Below are 12,396 nucleotides of genomic sequence, written 5' to 3'. Positions count from 1 at the left end.
CTTCTGAAAGTAAGCATTTAAAAATACTATACACTGTACATGAACCTCCAAATAAAAACAGAAATAAAACTGCACAAAACCAGAGAAAAGGAAAAGTTCCATTATGTCTGTTGAAGTGGGTAGGGCCCTGGGGAATCGCTTCCTGTGCCAGGAAGCAGGATTATGAGGAGAGAGCACTCGCTGTTACCACTAACCCTTCTGTCACACACGGAAAGGTTCACGCGCAACCTGGTTTGTTTTTTAAAGTCACTGCAGCTTTCAGATCTAGGCAACAGTGCCAAACAGGCTCTTTACACTTTCACCTAAACCAAGGCGCTCCCCTTGGTTAATATCAACAAAGACACAATTTCTGAACTCATGATCTTTTCATGAAATCAAACCAAAAACCGTTCAGGACAAGCAGAACCTTTCGGGTTGGTGCATCTTGGTTGATCTTATCAAAATTCTTTGGAGCCTGCTGTGACTCTATAACCAATCAAGGACTCTTTGCCACCTTCATCCACAGGCAGCTCCACTAACACGTGGGGCTTATCATAACCAAAGGAGGCAGTAGTGTTTCTCAGCACTACGGGCTCTGGTTCTCCTGTATTTACTTCAGTTTCGTTATTTGGAGGAAATTCTGAGTCAGATAAGGAGCTGATCGATTCCACAACGCCACTGTCAGAGCCATTTCGGGAGTGGTAAGAGTTTAAAGCGATGCTGCAGGGCTCAGACTGGTTACTACTGCTTGAATGGGCAGAATCCGCCTTCCTTGCTGGGGTCAGAGGGCTACCAGGGGCCATGTCGGAAGGGGTTTCTTCAGCGATCACTTCTGTTTCACTAGAAAGGTCTTTGGGCTCTCCTTTCTCTGGGTCGTCTTCAGTCTGTGTACTTGAAATGGTTGCTGGAGACCACTGTTCTTCCCAGACCACCTTCTCACTTTCAGGGACAATTTGTTCATAGGTGATGGGTGATAAATACTTTGACTCCGATTTTACGTCTGAAGAGGCATGTTTTACCACAGATACCTAAGGAAGAGGAATCAGATTAAAAATAACAGCTGTTAAACTTATATAATACCCATCTTCAAAAATATGGTCTAAGGGTTAACGGACAACTAAATATACCACTAAATGGCACGTTTAGAATAACAGTATAATAAAATCTGATGGTGGCCTTTTCTTTCTTTTTAATGAAAATATACTAGTTTAAGATTAGAAATGATTTTTTAAAAGTTACTATCTCAACAGTGTATGTTGATTTTGGTGTATTACCTTTCACATGTATGCCCATTGCATTTGTAATGGGAGTCCAGCTGCTACTTACACAGTATCTTTACCATGTACCTTCATAGATATAATTTCTATTGGCTCATATAATTTCTTTATATTGATGATTTAATAATTTCTCCAACAGTAGATGTTAAAGTGTTAACAAATTTTACTATTTACAGAACATGGTGAAATAAATATTCTTACGTATGTTTTTATTTATAAAACTATCTTTCAGAAAAAATTCTTAAGAGTGGAATTACTAAGTCCAAAAGTGTGGAATGTTTATGGAACTACAACGCTATATATCCACTGTATGCTTATCTTCTCACCAGGACTATACGACCTTTTAACATCATATAGTACAACTATACTGCTCTTGGATATTCAGGTTTGTTTTTCCTTCTCCAATGGGTGTAAAATGGCATAATATGAGATTGTTGTGTGCTTAATTACTAGGAAGAATGAATATTATAATATGTGAATTGTCTACTACTTGTTGATGGTTCTTATCTACTTTATTTAAGTGTAATGTGTTCATAATAAACTTAAATGTGCCCTCTGAATGTCACAGATATTATTCCTATTGTATTTGATTCAGAAAGCTGTAATTATTAGTATTTAAATGTCCTTTTCATCATACAAAGGATTTTAAATGTTAGACATTAGAATGTCAAACTTCTATTCTAATCTACTTTTGACCATATTGCTTTCTACACTCCAACCACAATGAAACGTTTCTGTATTTGCAGGTGTTCAAAGGCCAGGCTTTCTTGATGCTGGACCTTAGCACATACTGTTCCTTGGTACCTGGATAAACTCCTACCTGTCCCTCAACACTGCAGCAGCACGGCCCCTGGACAAAGTCCTCGATGGCACATACATAATTGCTTTGTTAAACCTGTCACACTGCACGCCCACTGAACACTTATCTTTTCCTCCCACTGGACTTTAAGTTCCTTAAATGGACTTGTCTAACTGTACTTCTGCCACATGTACAAAAATGTACCTGGTGTGTGGTGAAAAGTATGTGGTTTTGAATGTGTGGTGGTTTTAAGTAACTTTTTCCATAGGTGACATGCTGCTAAACATCATTTTACTTCTAAATATTTTTTTAAAAGTATAAAAAATGTTCAAATCAACATTTTAGTGTATATAATTAAAAAATACTTAAATGCATTACCAAGGACTTGGGTAACATGATGCTTTTTCTCTTAAATGGATTTATTTTCCAACACACAACGACCAGGGTAAGTACCAGAAAGAGTAGGACAGCAGCAACAATTGGGATCCAAAGAGAATCTGGAAAAAAAAAAAGGAAAAACCCCACAAATTGGAATGAAGATGGATTACTGCTATCATCAAATAACTATAAAGTCTTGGAGCGATTCTTTACATAGGGGCGTCAGAGCACGGTCAGAGTGGTAGCAGTGCTGGCACCAAAGTCGGGAGAGAAGAGTGAAAGATGACGTCCCCGTCCTCGACAGCAGCATCTTCTCCCCAGCTCTGCAGCCCTCGACTTTCTGGGACCATGCTGTCATGGCACCGTGTGGCTACAATAGCTTTTTCCCTAACAATGTCCCTACAGTGACAATGTAGGTTTCCAGAGTTACGTTTTCATCTCAAAGAGGCAAAAGAAGAATTTTTAAAATATACTTCTATAATCATTAAAATATCATTCTATAAAATGTCTATAACTCTGAAAATAATCCAGTCCCACTCCACAGAATTTAGTTACATTTTATATTGAAGACTGCAAACACTCACAAAGATACACAGATGTATGCACGCGCACACCCAGACAGGAAGCTGCACAGGAGCACAGTCCCCACTCTCTTCCTCAGAAGGCTCGTTTCGGAGCCCATATGTCTATAGCTACTGTTCGGTATTTTTTTCTAAGGCTGCTTTTACTTTCAGCACTTTTCCCCTCACAAATTAGCAGCACTCTACATGTCATGGGGGTGGTTGGCCTCCTTCACAGCTTTTCACTACCTGTAATGAAAAATTAATTCTGGAAGTCACTACTAAATGAATGCTTGTAGCACACCTGTTACAGGATGTGAAAACAAAGCATTATAGCAGTAAAAAGACGAAAAACAACTATATAACGAAACTAGCACTGGGCTCAGGAGCACGGACAGGCAGGCAGGGATGGTGCTACTGTGTGGCTGCAATATCAGCCCAGTTTACCATTTAGGCATTTTTTTTTCTTAGTTAAGTCTGGGTCATTTTCACCCTTTTCAAATTGTGTATATTTAGATTTAGTATTTTAAAATAGCATTAGGCAAACTGGCATAAAATGTTCTGCATTGTTTTAAGTCACCCATTTAAAATCCTTGTATAAAGGCCTTAAAGGTATTATTAGTACTACATTCTAGGTGTTCGGTCTGATTCTTAAGCCTAGATTTTCATTTTAAAAAGATATATTTGTATCATAAAATCTTTTGTACATTTTTAATCTAGAAAATACATTCTAAAAATATCCTAACAATTAAAAAAAGATATATACACGAAGTCATCAAAACATGATTATAGAGAAAAATGTATAAATAATGAAAAAGTATAAAAATTAGGGAACATTAAGTATAATACAATCTAATAAAAGAAAGAAATATTCTATATATTGGAAAATAATATTAATAAAGTATGTGAAATAATATGAAAAAGTACCTATAATATATGATTAAACTAGTATACCAAATTATATATACTACATAATATCATCATAGTTATATAGAAAAAAACAGGATGGGAAAAACCCACCGAACTATGAGAACTAAGTATATGTTTCGATGGTAGAACTACAGGTGACTTTGTTTTCTTCTGGCTTTTTATATTTTATAAACTATCTATAATAAATACTTAAATTTCAAAATGTCAAAAAGGCCCCAATTTTTGTCATAGCACCTGCCCCCTGAGAACGGCAGTTCCAAAGTCCTGTTATTATGTACACCCACCACATGCAATGAAAGGATGAAATAATTATTTTAAAATGTTATAAAAATGACCCACAATCCATTATTTAAATAGATCTATATATATTTTTTAAGACTTTATTTACTTTTTTGAAAAGAGGAAGAGGGGAAAAAGGGAGAGAAAGGTCAATATAGGAGAGAAACATTGTAATCTGGTGCCTCTCACATGTCCCCCAGGCATGTGCCCTGACAGGGAATCAAACTGTCAACCCTTCAGTTTTTGGGATAATGCCCAACCCACTGAGCCACATCAGTCAGGACTATATTTATTTTTTAATATTAATTTCCAGTGCTCGTGCAATTCACACATCACAAAATTTTAAACCATTAACATTCCCACTATTCAGTTTTTAAACTTACCGTGCTAATATATATGAATATACAGTGTATCTTGAATATATACTGTTGGGAACAAGAACAATGGCCTCAGCCCCAAGGAGCCTAAAACCTTAGCAGACACCCTGTAAGTTGATTGCCATCTGTTTAGTTTCAAAATTTCCCTTTCAGTTGAGTCAGACCCCACCCTTTTTCTCCCGTGTGGGCCCTGTAAGCCAATAATCTGCCTCTGTGCAAAAAACGCCTGCTTGATGACCTGTATATAAGGACTTAGCTGTAAGCGCTAGGCGCGAATCCCAGACGAGCCCCCAGTGGGCACAGTGTCTCTGGAGGGATCGCCCCTGCGCAGGTTAAACTTGGCCGATAAATTAACATCTTTGAATCCCTGAAAGTCTCTGACATTTGTTCTCGCGGTTGGTGGATCTAACATTTGGAGGTCCCACCGAGATTTCCCTCCTCGGAGACCGGATGGGTGACTTCAGCTGAGTTATTGGTTAGGATCCTCTTAGTGTTTGTCCTCCGGAGTTAAAGACCCTGTGCTGTGAGACAGGACGCTAAGACCACCCAGGGATTGTCAGAGACAGGACGCCGCTCTCTGAAATTTGGTATTGACGACTTAGACTGGGACCTGTCCCGTTAGGTTTCTATTTCCTTGAGCGGCGCTGCGAGTGTGCTTGGTGTGTTTGCAAGTGTGTATGTCTAGGGACTCGGATAATCTGTGTGTTCGTACGGTCCTGTTGGTTGTCGGGTCTTTGTCTTATTTAGTGTATTGGTTTGACCTCTGAGGTCTCTAAGGTCTTTCAGATGGGTCAGTGAGAATCTGTGCCCGGTTCTCCGCTTGATTGCCTGTTGAAAAATTTTTCTGCTTTTCAGAGGCGAGCCCAAGGATATGGTGGCTCGCCACCGGACCCTGAGTTCCTCTGAACCTTGAGTCAACTAGAATGGCCCACCTTCAATGTAGGATGCCCCACGGAGGGCACTTCCGAGCTCCCAACCCTGTTTGCTGTCCGGGCTACCGTTTATAGAGTCCCCCACCCCGACCAATACCTGTACAAAGATATCTGGGTGGATATCGCTACTGAGCGGCCTGGATATATTAGGAAATTTTTAAAAGGAAATCAGCGGGGCAGACGAGCCGTTTGTCTCCTGGCCGGAGGGAATAAAGAAAAGGGGGCGGGGCGGACAGCCCCGGAATCAGCGTAGGCTTTATCCTGGACCCTGTGAATGCTCCTCCACCTTACCCACGCAAACAGGAACCTGATTCCTTGCATTGGGATGCTGGCGAGTCCATGAGCCGGTCACACACCGGGNCCGATCTGGAGCGGGGCGGGGCAGGGCAGCACTCTACGGGGAGGGGATATTGCCTTTGGCGGGAACGTCCACCCTCTTGCCCCCGTTAGAGAGACCCGCCCCCTTGCCTTTGGCGGGAACCTCCACTATCTTGCCCCTCGGAGAGGCACCGCCCCCACCAGATGCTCCACTGCGAGCACCTCCTCCATTTATCTACGTTCCTTTTTCCACCAGTGATTTATATAATTAGAAACATCAGAATCCCCCATTCTCTGAGAAACCCCAAGGGCTAATCTCCCTCCTCAAAACTATATTTAGAACCCATCAACCCACCTGGGATGATTGCCAGCAGATTCTGCAGACCCTTTTCACTTCAGAGGAGAGAGACAGGATTATTAGGGAGGCTGCAAAGGCAGTCCTAGGGGAGGAAGGGGACACCACCGTGGCGGGAAGGAGAGAAATAGAGAGTATCCTCCCTTCCTAGCCTCCTAATTTCCTAATTGGGACCCCAACATGGGGCGGGGCGGGGGGGGGGGCGGGGATTCGCTCATCCAATATCGCCGGGCTCTATTCAGGGGGCTGAAGGCAGCAGCTAGAAAGCCGACTAATTTTAGCAAAGTCGGTGAGGTCATCCAGGGGCGGGAGGAGTCCCCAGCAGCCTTCCTAGAAAGACTCATGGAGGCCTACAGAATATATACCCCTCTAGATCCTGAGGCGGAGGAGAACAGAAGGCTAGTGAATATAACTTTTGTGACTCAGGCAGCATCAGATATCAGAAAAAAGCTTCAGAAGATAGAAGGGTTTGAAGGAGAGAATAGGAGCAAGTTACTGGAAATAGCACAGAAAGTGTATGTTAGTAGGGATGATCCGGAAGTTGGCAGAGCAAAGGAAGTTGCCAAGATTTTGATTGCCGCTCAGAAGCCTCCTCCCAAAGGAAAAGGGGGACAACGAAAGGGCCAGGGACGGCGAACAGACATAGACAAGGACCAATGTGCCTTTTGCAAGGAGAAGGGACACTGGAAGCGAGACTGCCCGAAGCTGAAGGCTATGAAGGCAGACAATCAGGGACAAAAACGAGGCCCTGAAGTCTTGTTCCAAACCTTAGACTGACGGGGCCAGGGCCCCATTCCCGTTGGCTCTCAGGAGCCCATGGTCACCTTAACAGTCGAAGGTAAGCCAATAGACTTCCTGGTCGACACGGGAGCCACTTTTTCAGTCCTGAAACAACCTCAGGGGCAAATTCAGAAGGCAACCACCAAAATAGTTGGGGCGACTGGCAAAGCAGAAGCCTATCCATGGACTACCGCTAGAATTACTAATTTGGGCCGAGGCACCATCACCCACTCCTTCCTAGTTATCCCAGACTGCCCTTACCCACTGCTTGGGAGAGATTTGTTGCAGAAGCTTCAGGCCACCATTACCTTCAGATGTGAGGAGAGCCCTTCGAGGAACAAGGGCAAGGAGGCAGAGGTCAGCTTGGAGATAACTGTCCCACTGTCTGAAGAATACCTACTTGCCGTTGTACAAGGAGGTAAGGAGGAAGGAGCAGGGGTCCCTGATGCCCTACTCACCAAGATACCTGGAGTATGGGCAGAGACCAATCCACCAGGGTTGGCCATCCACCAGCCGCCTGCCCTGGTGCAGCTGCTGAGCACCGCCAGCCCAGTTAGAATTAGGCAATACCCAGTCCCAGCCCGAGCCAAACAGGGCATTGCACGACACTTGCAACGCCTGCTGGAGGCAGGCATACTCCGAGAGTGTCAATCCGCATGGAATACCCCACTACTCCCTGTCCAGAAACCAGGGACTCAGGACTACCGCCCGGTGCAGGACTTGCGGGAGGTGAATGCGCGGGTAGAGACTATTCATCCCACGGTGCCCAACCCGTACACCCTGCTGAGCTCATTGCCCCCGACCCATACCTATTATTCAGTCCTAGACTTGAAGGATGCCTTCTTTTGTATTCCCCTGGCGCCCCAGAGCCAAGAGATCTTTGCCTTTGAATGGAACGACCCAGAAAATGGACTGGTGGGGCAGTTCACTTGGACTAGGCTACCACAAGGGTTTAAGAACTCCCCCACCATTTTCAATGAGGCCCTCGGCAAGGATCTGCAGGGTTTTCGCTCCTCCCACCCGTCGATCGTACTGCTCCAGTATGTAGATGATATTCTCATAGCAGCCAAGGATAAAAGAGAATGTGAAGAGGCCACCATAGATCTGTTACAGGATCTCGAGCGGATGGGGTATCGAGTCTCAGCTAAGAAGGCCCAGATTGTGACTCAGACTGTAAGTTATTTGGGGTATAACTTGCAGGGGGGACAAAGAACTCTGTCCAGCCAGCGGATCCAGGCAGTTCTGCAGATTCCTGAGCCCTCCACCAAAAGGCAAGTACGAGAATTCTTGGGCGCAGTAGGATACTGCCGGTTGTGGATACTAGGCTTTGCAGAACTAGCTAGACCCCTGCATGAACTAACCAGAGGAAAAGAAGAGCAGTTCACATGGACAGATAAGGAGAGGCAAGCGTTCCAAGTACTTAAGGAGGCCCTAGTGACTGCCCCAGCCTTAGCCCTGCCGGACCTGGCTAAGCCCTTTCAGCTGTTTGTAGCAGAAAAGGGAGGGGTAGCCCTAGGGGTGCTGAGCCAGGAGCTTGGGCCATGGAAGAGGCCCGTCGCCTATTTGTCTAAAAAGCTTGACCCCGTGGCCTCAGGATGGCCAACATGTCTGAGGGCACTTGCTGCCACCTCAACCCTGGTCAAGGAGGCCAGTAAGTTGACCCTGGGACAGGACATACAGGTGATTGGGGAACATTACGTAGAGCAAGTGCTACGAGCGCCCCCAGATAGGTGGCTAACTAACGCACGGCTAACGCAGTATCAGGCCCAACTATTAAACCCTCCGTCTGTTCAGTTCCTTAAAACAGCTGCCCTGAACCCGGCGACCCTGCTGCCAGTACCGGATTCCACTTTAGTCCACGATTGCAAGCAAATCCTTGACACAGTGACTGGCTCCCGCCCGGATTTAAGAGATCAGGCATATAAAAAGGCAGACCCGACCCTCTTTACTGATGGGAGCAGTTTTATCAAGGATGGACAGCGGTACGCGGGGGCAGCAGTGACCACAGGAGATAAGGTCCTGTGGCGAAGGGCACTGCCTGCAGGGACCTCTGCACAGAGGGCAGAGCTGATAGGGCTGACCGAGGCCTTACGGATAGCTGAAGGAAAAGTGGCCAACATCTACACTGACAGCCGTTATGCATTTGCCACAGCCCACATTCATGGGGCCATATATAAGGAGAGAGGCCTCCTAACAGCAGGGGGAAAGGACATTAAGAACCGCAGTGAAATTCTTGCCCTCCTAGACGCCATTTGGTTACCCACCAAAGTTGCCATCATTCATTGCAAAGGACATCAAAAGGGGAATTCCCCTGTTATAAAAGGTAATTGCCTGGCGGACTCGGCTGCGAAAGAAGCAGCTACGGGACAACAAGAAAACCTCCTCCCCCTACTGCCTCAGCCAACGCTACCTCCGGATCCTAAGTATTCCCCCGAGGAAGAGCAGGAAGGGATACAACTAAAGGGGCAGAAAAATCAGCAGGGATGGATAGAACTTCCCGACTCCAGACTCTACCTGCCACAAGGAGTAATAAGAGAGATAGTAAAGGATATTCATACAAGTACCCACCTAGGGCAAAATAAGTTGGAACAGCTTGTCAAGAAATACTATTTAGGGCCCAACATTAGGGACATTATTCACTCCATTGTCTCTAGATGTAGCATTTGTGCTAGGGTAAATGCGCAGAATAAGAAATTGCCTCCCCTTGTAAGGTATCGGGGAAAAGCTCCTGGAGAGTTATGGGAAATAGATTTCACAGAGATGACTCCTGGGAAATCAGGTTATAAGTATCTATTAGTATTAGTAGACACCTTCTCGGGATGGGTAGAAGCATTCCCCACACGAGGAGAGACTGCCTCCACCGTTTGCAAAGTTTTATTGAGGGAAATCATACCCAGATATGGCATTCCCATAGCCCTAGGATCAGACAATGGACCTGCATTTGTCTCAAAGATATCTCAAGAATTAGCTACAAAGTTAAATATCAATTGGAAATTGCATTGCATCTATAGGCCCCAGAGTTCAGGACAAGTAGAAAGGATGAACAGGACTTTGAAAGAAACCATAATGAAATTAAGGGAAGAGACCGGCGAAAACTGGGTTGAGCTACTCCCTTTCGCCCTTTTTAGAACAAGGTGTACTCCTTACCTTAAGAAATGGGCCCCTTACGAAATTTTATTTGGACAACCAATACCTCTTGTGCCTCAGTTAACTAGAGAAGAGATAGAAGTTTCTAACCACAACTTCCTCAAGTCCTTACAGGCACTACAGCACATCCGGAGCGAGGTGCGAGCCCTTCAGAAGACAGCTCTATCAGACGCTGATCGTGGCACCCGAATACCTGAACCACCAGAACCTGGACAGTGGGTGTGGATCCTCAATCACAGGCGGGGTAACCTGGAACCGAGATGGAATGGACCATTCCAGGTACTCTTAAGCACGCCAACGGCTATTAAAGTGGCAGAGAAACCCTACTGGATCCATCTCTCCCATGTGAAACCAGCCAACCCCCCTGACGAGGATCCCCGGAGATGGCAAGTCAAAAGAAAACCAGGGGAACCCTTGAAGTTGACTTTTTCTGCCAACTAAGACTACTGATTCTTTGTTCCCTGTTTGGTCAAAATATGGGGTTAAAAGGAGGAGAATGGGTACTAATTCGAACAGCCGATGGAAGTGCTATTGCTAAAAATTTTACTTGGGATGTGGGCCCAATAACCCTACAAGCTGATTTTTCTAAATTTTTTGGAGACACTCTTAAAGATTCCTCAGTGTCAGATAGGTTAGGGACTTCAAACCTTTATGTATCCACTGGGATAGTTGGAGGAGGGGCTCCCCCCAAACCCATACCAGTGGATGAAGAAGAATTTTTAAATAAACAATTAAGTAGAACGGGAGCCTACGGGTGTCCACAACCGGAGAGGAAAAGAGCCCGTGGCTGTGGATGGGAAGGAGATTTTTACTGCAAAAGTTGGGGTTGTGAGACTTTAGTCAGCAAGGGAGGATGGGTCCCAGGAGGAGGAAAAGATCCCCATATTAACTTAGATAGGGAAAGTAAATGGGGAAAACCTCAAGACTGTGGAAAAAATAAGTGTAACCCAACAGTCATTACTATTAAGAACCCAAAAGACCCTGAATGGATTAAAGGGAGAACTTGGGGTTTAAGATTATATGTTACTGGACAGGATCCAGGAACCCTGTTTACTATAAAGAAGCTCCCTACGAAAACTGAGTCACTCCTAAAGGGGGCAGGAGGTGGTCTCCCACCAAAGCCACCACAGCCCACTACAAGGGGGCCACCACGATCCACCACAAGTTCTCCCAGTCAGAGCAGGTTGCCTGTAACCCCCGTTGAAAAGTCAGAAGAATTAGAAGACCAGAGCCCTAAGCCACCATTCTACACTCCTAATCCACCGTTAGAAAGACCGCATCACCAAGAAATCTATGCCTTAGATTTATTGGATAAAGTTTTCCCATTCTTCAACAACACTCAGCCAGAAATTACAGAGTCCTGCTGGCTATGTTTAAGTCCCCGGCCGCCTTTTTATATAGGATTAGGAGCCAACACCTCCAGAGGAGGAGAATTAGCCCCTAAGACAGTCACTCTTACAAATGACATAGACCGAGATCAAGACCAGATGAAGGACTGTGTTACTGAAGGGTCCCTCACCCTTGCGGAGTTCCATGGGAGGGGAACCTGTTACCTCCAAGCAAATTCCACTCTAGACAAAAATCCAAACTATAGTGACTACTGTCTTAATCAAGAGGCCCTGCAAATAACCTCAGGGAACCCCTTCATAACCAAAGCTTCTGAGGGGTTATGGTTTGTCTGTACCCAAGGCATTTTTAAATGCATTGTCCCCACTCACCCTGAGCTCTGTGTTAGTGCTTATATTATTCCTCAAGTATATTTGGATGGAGGAAATCCTGAGTTTCTAGTTGCCTCCCCTAAGCGCACCAAACGAGCCCCACTGCTTATCCCAATTGTAGCCACTATAGGGATTGTAGGTTCCGCTGCTGTAGGGGCGGGGGCTTTCATACAAGGGGAGCTCAACCTCAGGCAATTATCCCAAACTTTCTCAAAGGACATATCCCTCCTACAAGATCAAATAATGTATCTAGAACACCAAGTAGACTCCTTTGCTGAAGTAGCCTTACAGAATAGGAGAGGACTAGACCTCCTCCTCCTCCAGCAAGGTGGGTTATGTGCTGCATTAGAAGAGTGTTGTTTTTATGCTAACCACTCTGGACTAATTAAAGAAAATATCAAAACACTCACCAAAAGGTTAAAAGATAGAAATAGAGAAGAAGAAAGTTCTAATTGGTATGAATCTATGTTCAAAACGTCCCCTTGGCTAACCACCCTTATATCTGCCATTGCTGGACCACTCCTAGTGCTCTTATTAGTGGTCACAATAGGACCTATTATCTTAAAT

The 12,396-nt window shown here is 44.8% G+C and overlaps 1 protein-coding gene across 2 annotated transcripts in view; it reads right to left on the bottom strand.

Annotated features, from left to right (window-relative positions):
- Positions 1-252: 252 nt before the first annotated feature.
- Positions 253-12,396, bottom strand: part of IFNGR1 (interferon gamma receptor 1) — a 28,728-nt gene continuing 16,584 nt past the window's right edge. For both annotated transcript variants that reach the window (XM_037045665.1, XM_037045666.1), the window contains exons 6-7: positions 2,434-2,552; positions 253-1,007 (exon numbers count right to left, since the gene is read on the bottom strand). In XM_037045665.1, the coding sequence (XP_036901560.1) occupies positions 438-1,007; positions 2,434-2,552 (689 nt within the window). In that variant the 3' untranslated portion in view covers positions 253-437. The remainder of the gene's footprint in view (positions 1,008-2,433; positions 2,553-12,396) is intronic.

This window comes from Sturnira hondurensis, unplaced genomic scaffold (genome assembly GCF_014824575.4).
Source record: "Sturnira hondurensis isolate 20B ecotype Veracruz unplaced genomic scaffold, ASM1482457v3 Scaffold0004474, whole genome shotgun sequence".
In the NCBI taxonomy this organism is placed as follows: Eukaryota; Metazoa; Chordata; class Mammalia; order Chiroptera; family Phyllostomidae; genus Sturnira; species Sturnira hondurensis.
The sequence above is the reverse complement of the archived record's forward strand: the minus strand, read 5'-3'. Positions and strand labels throughout refer to the sequence as shown.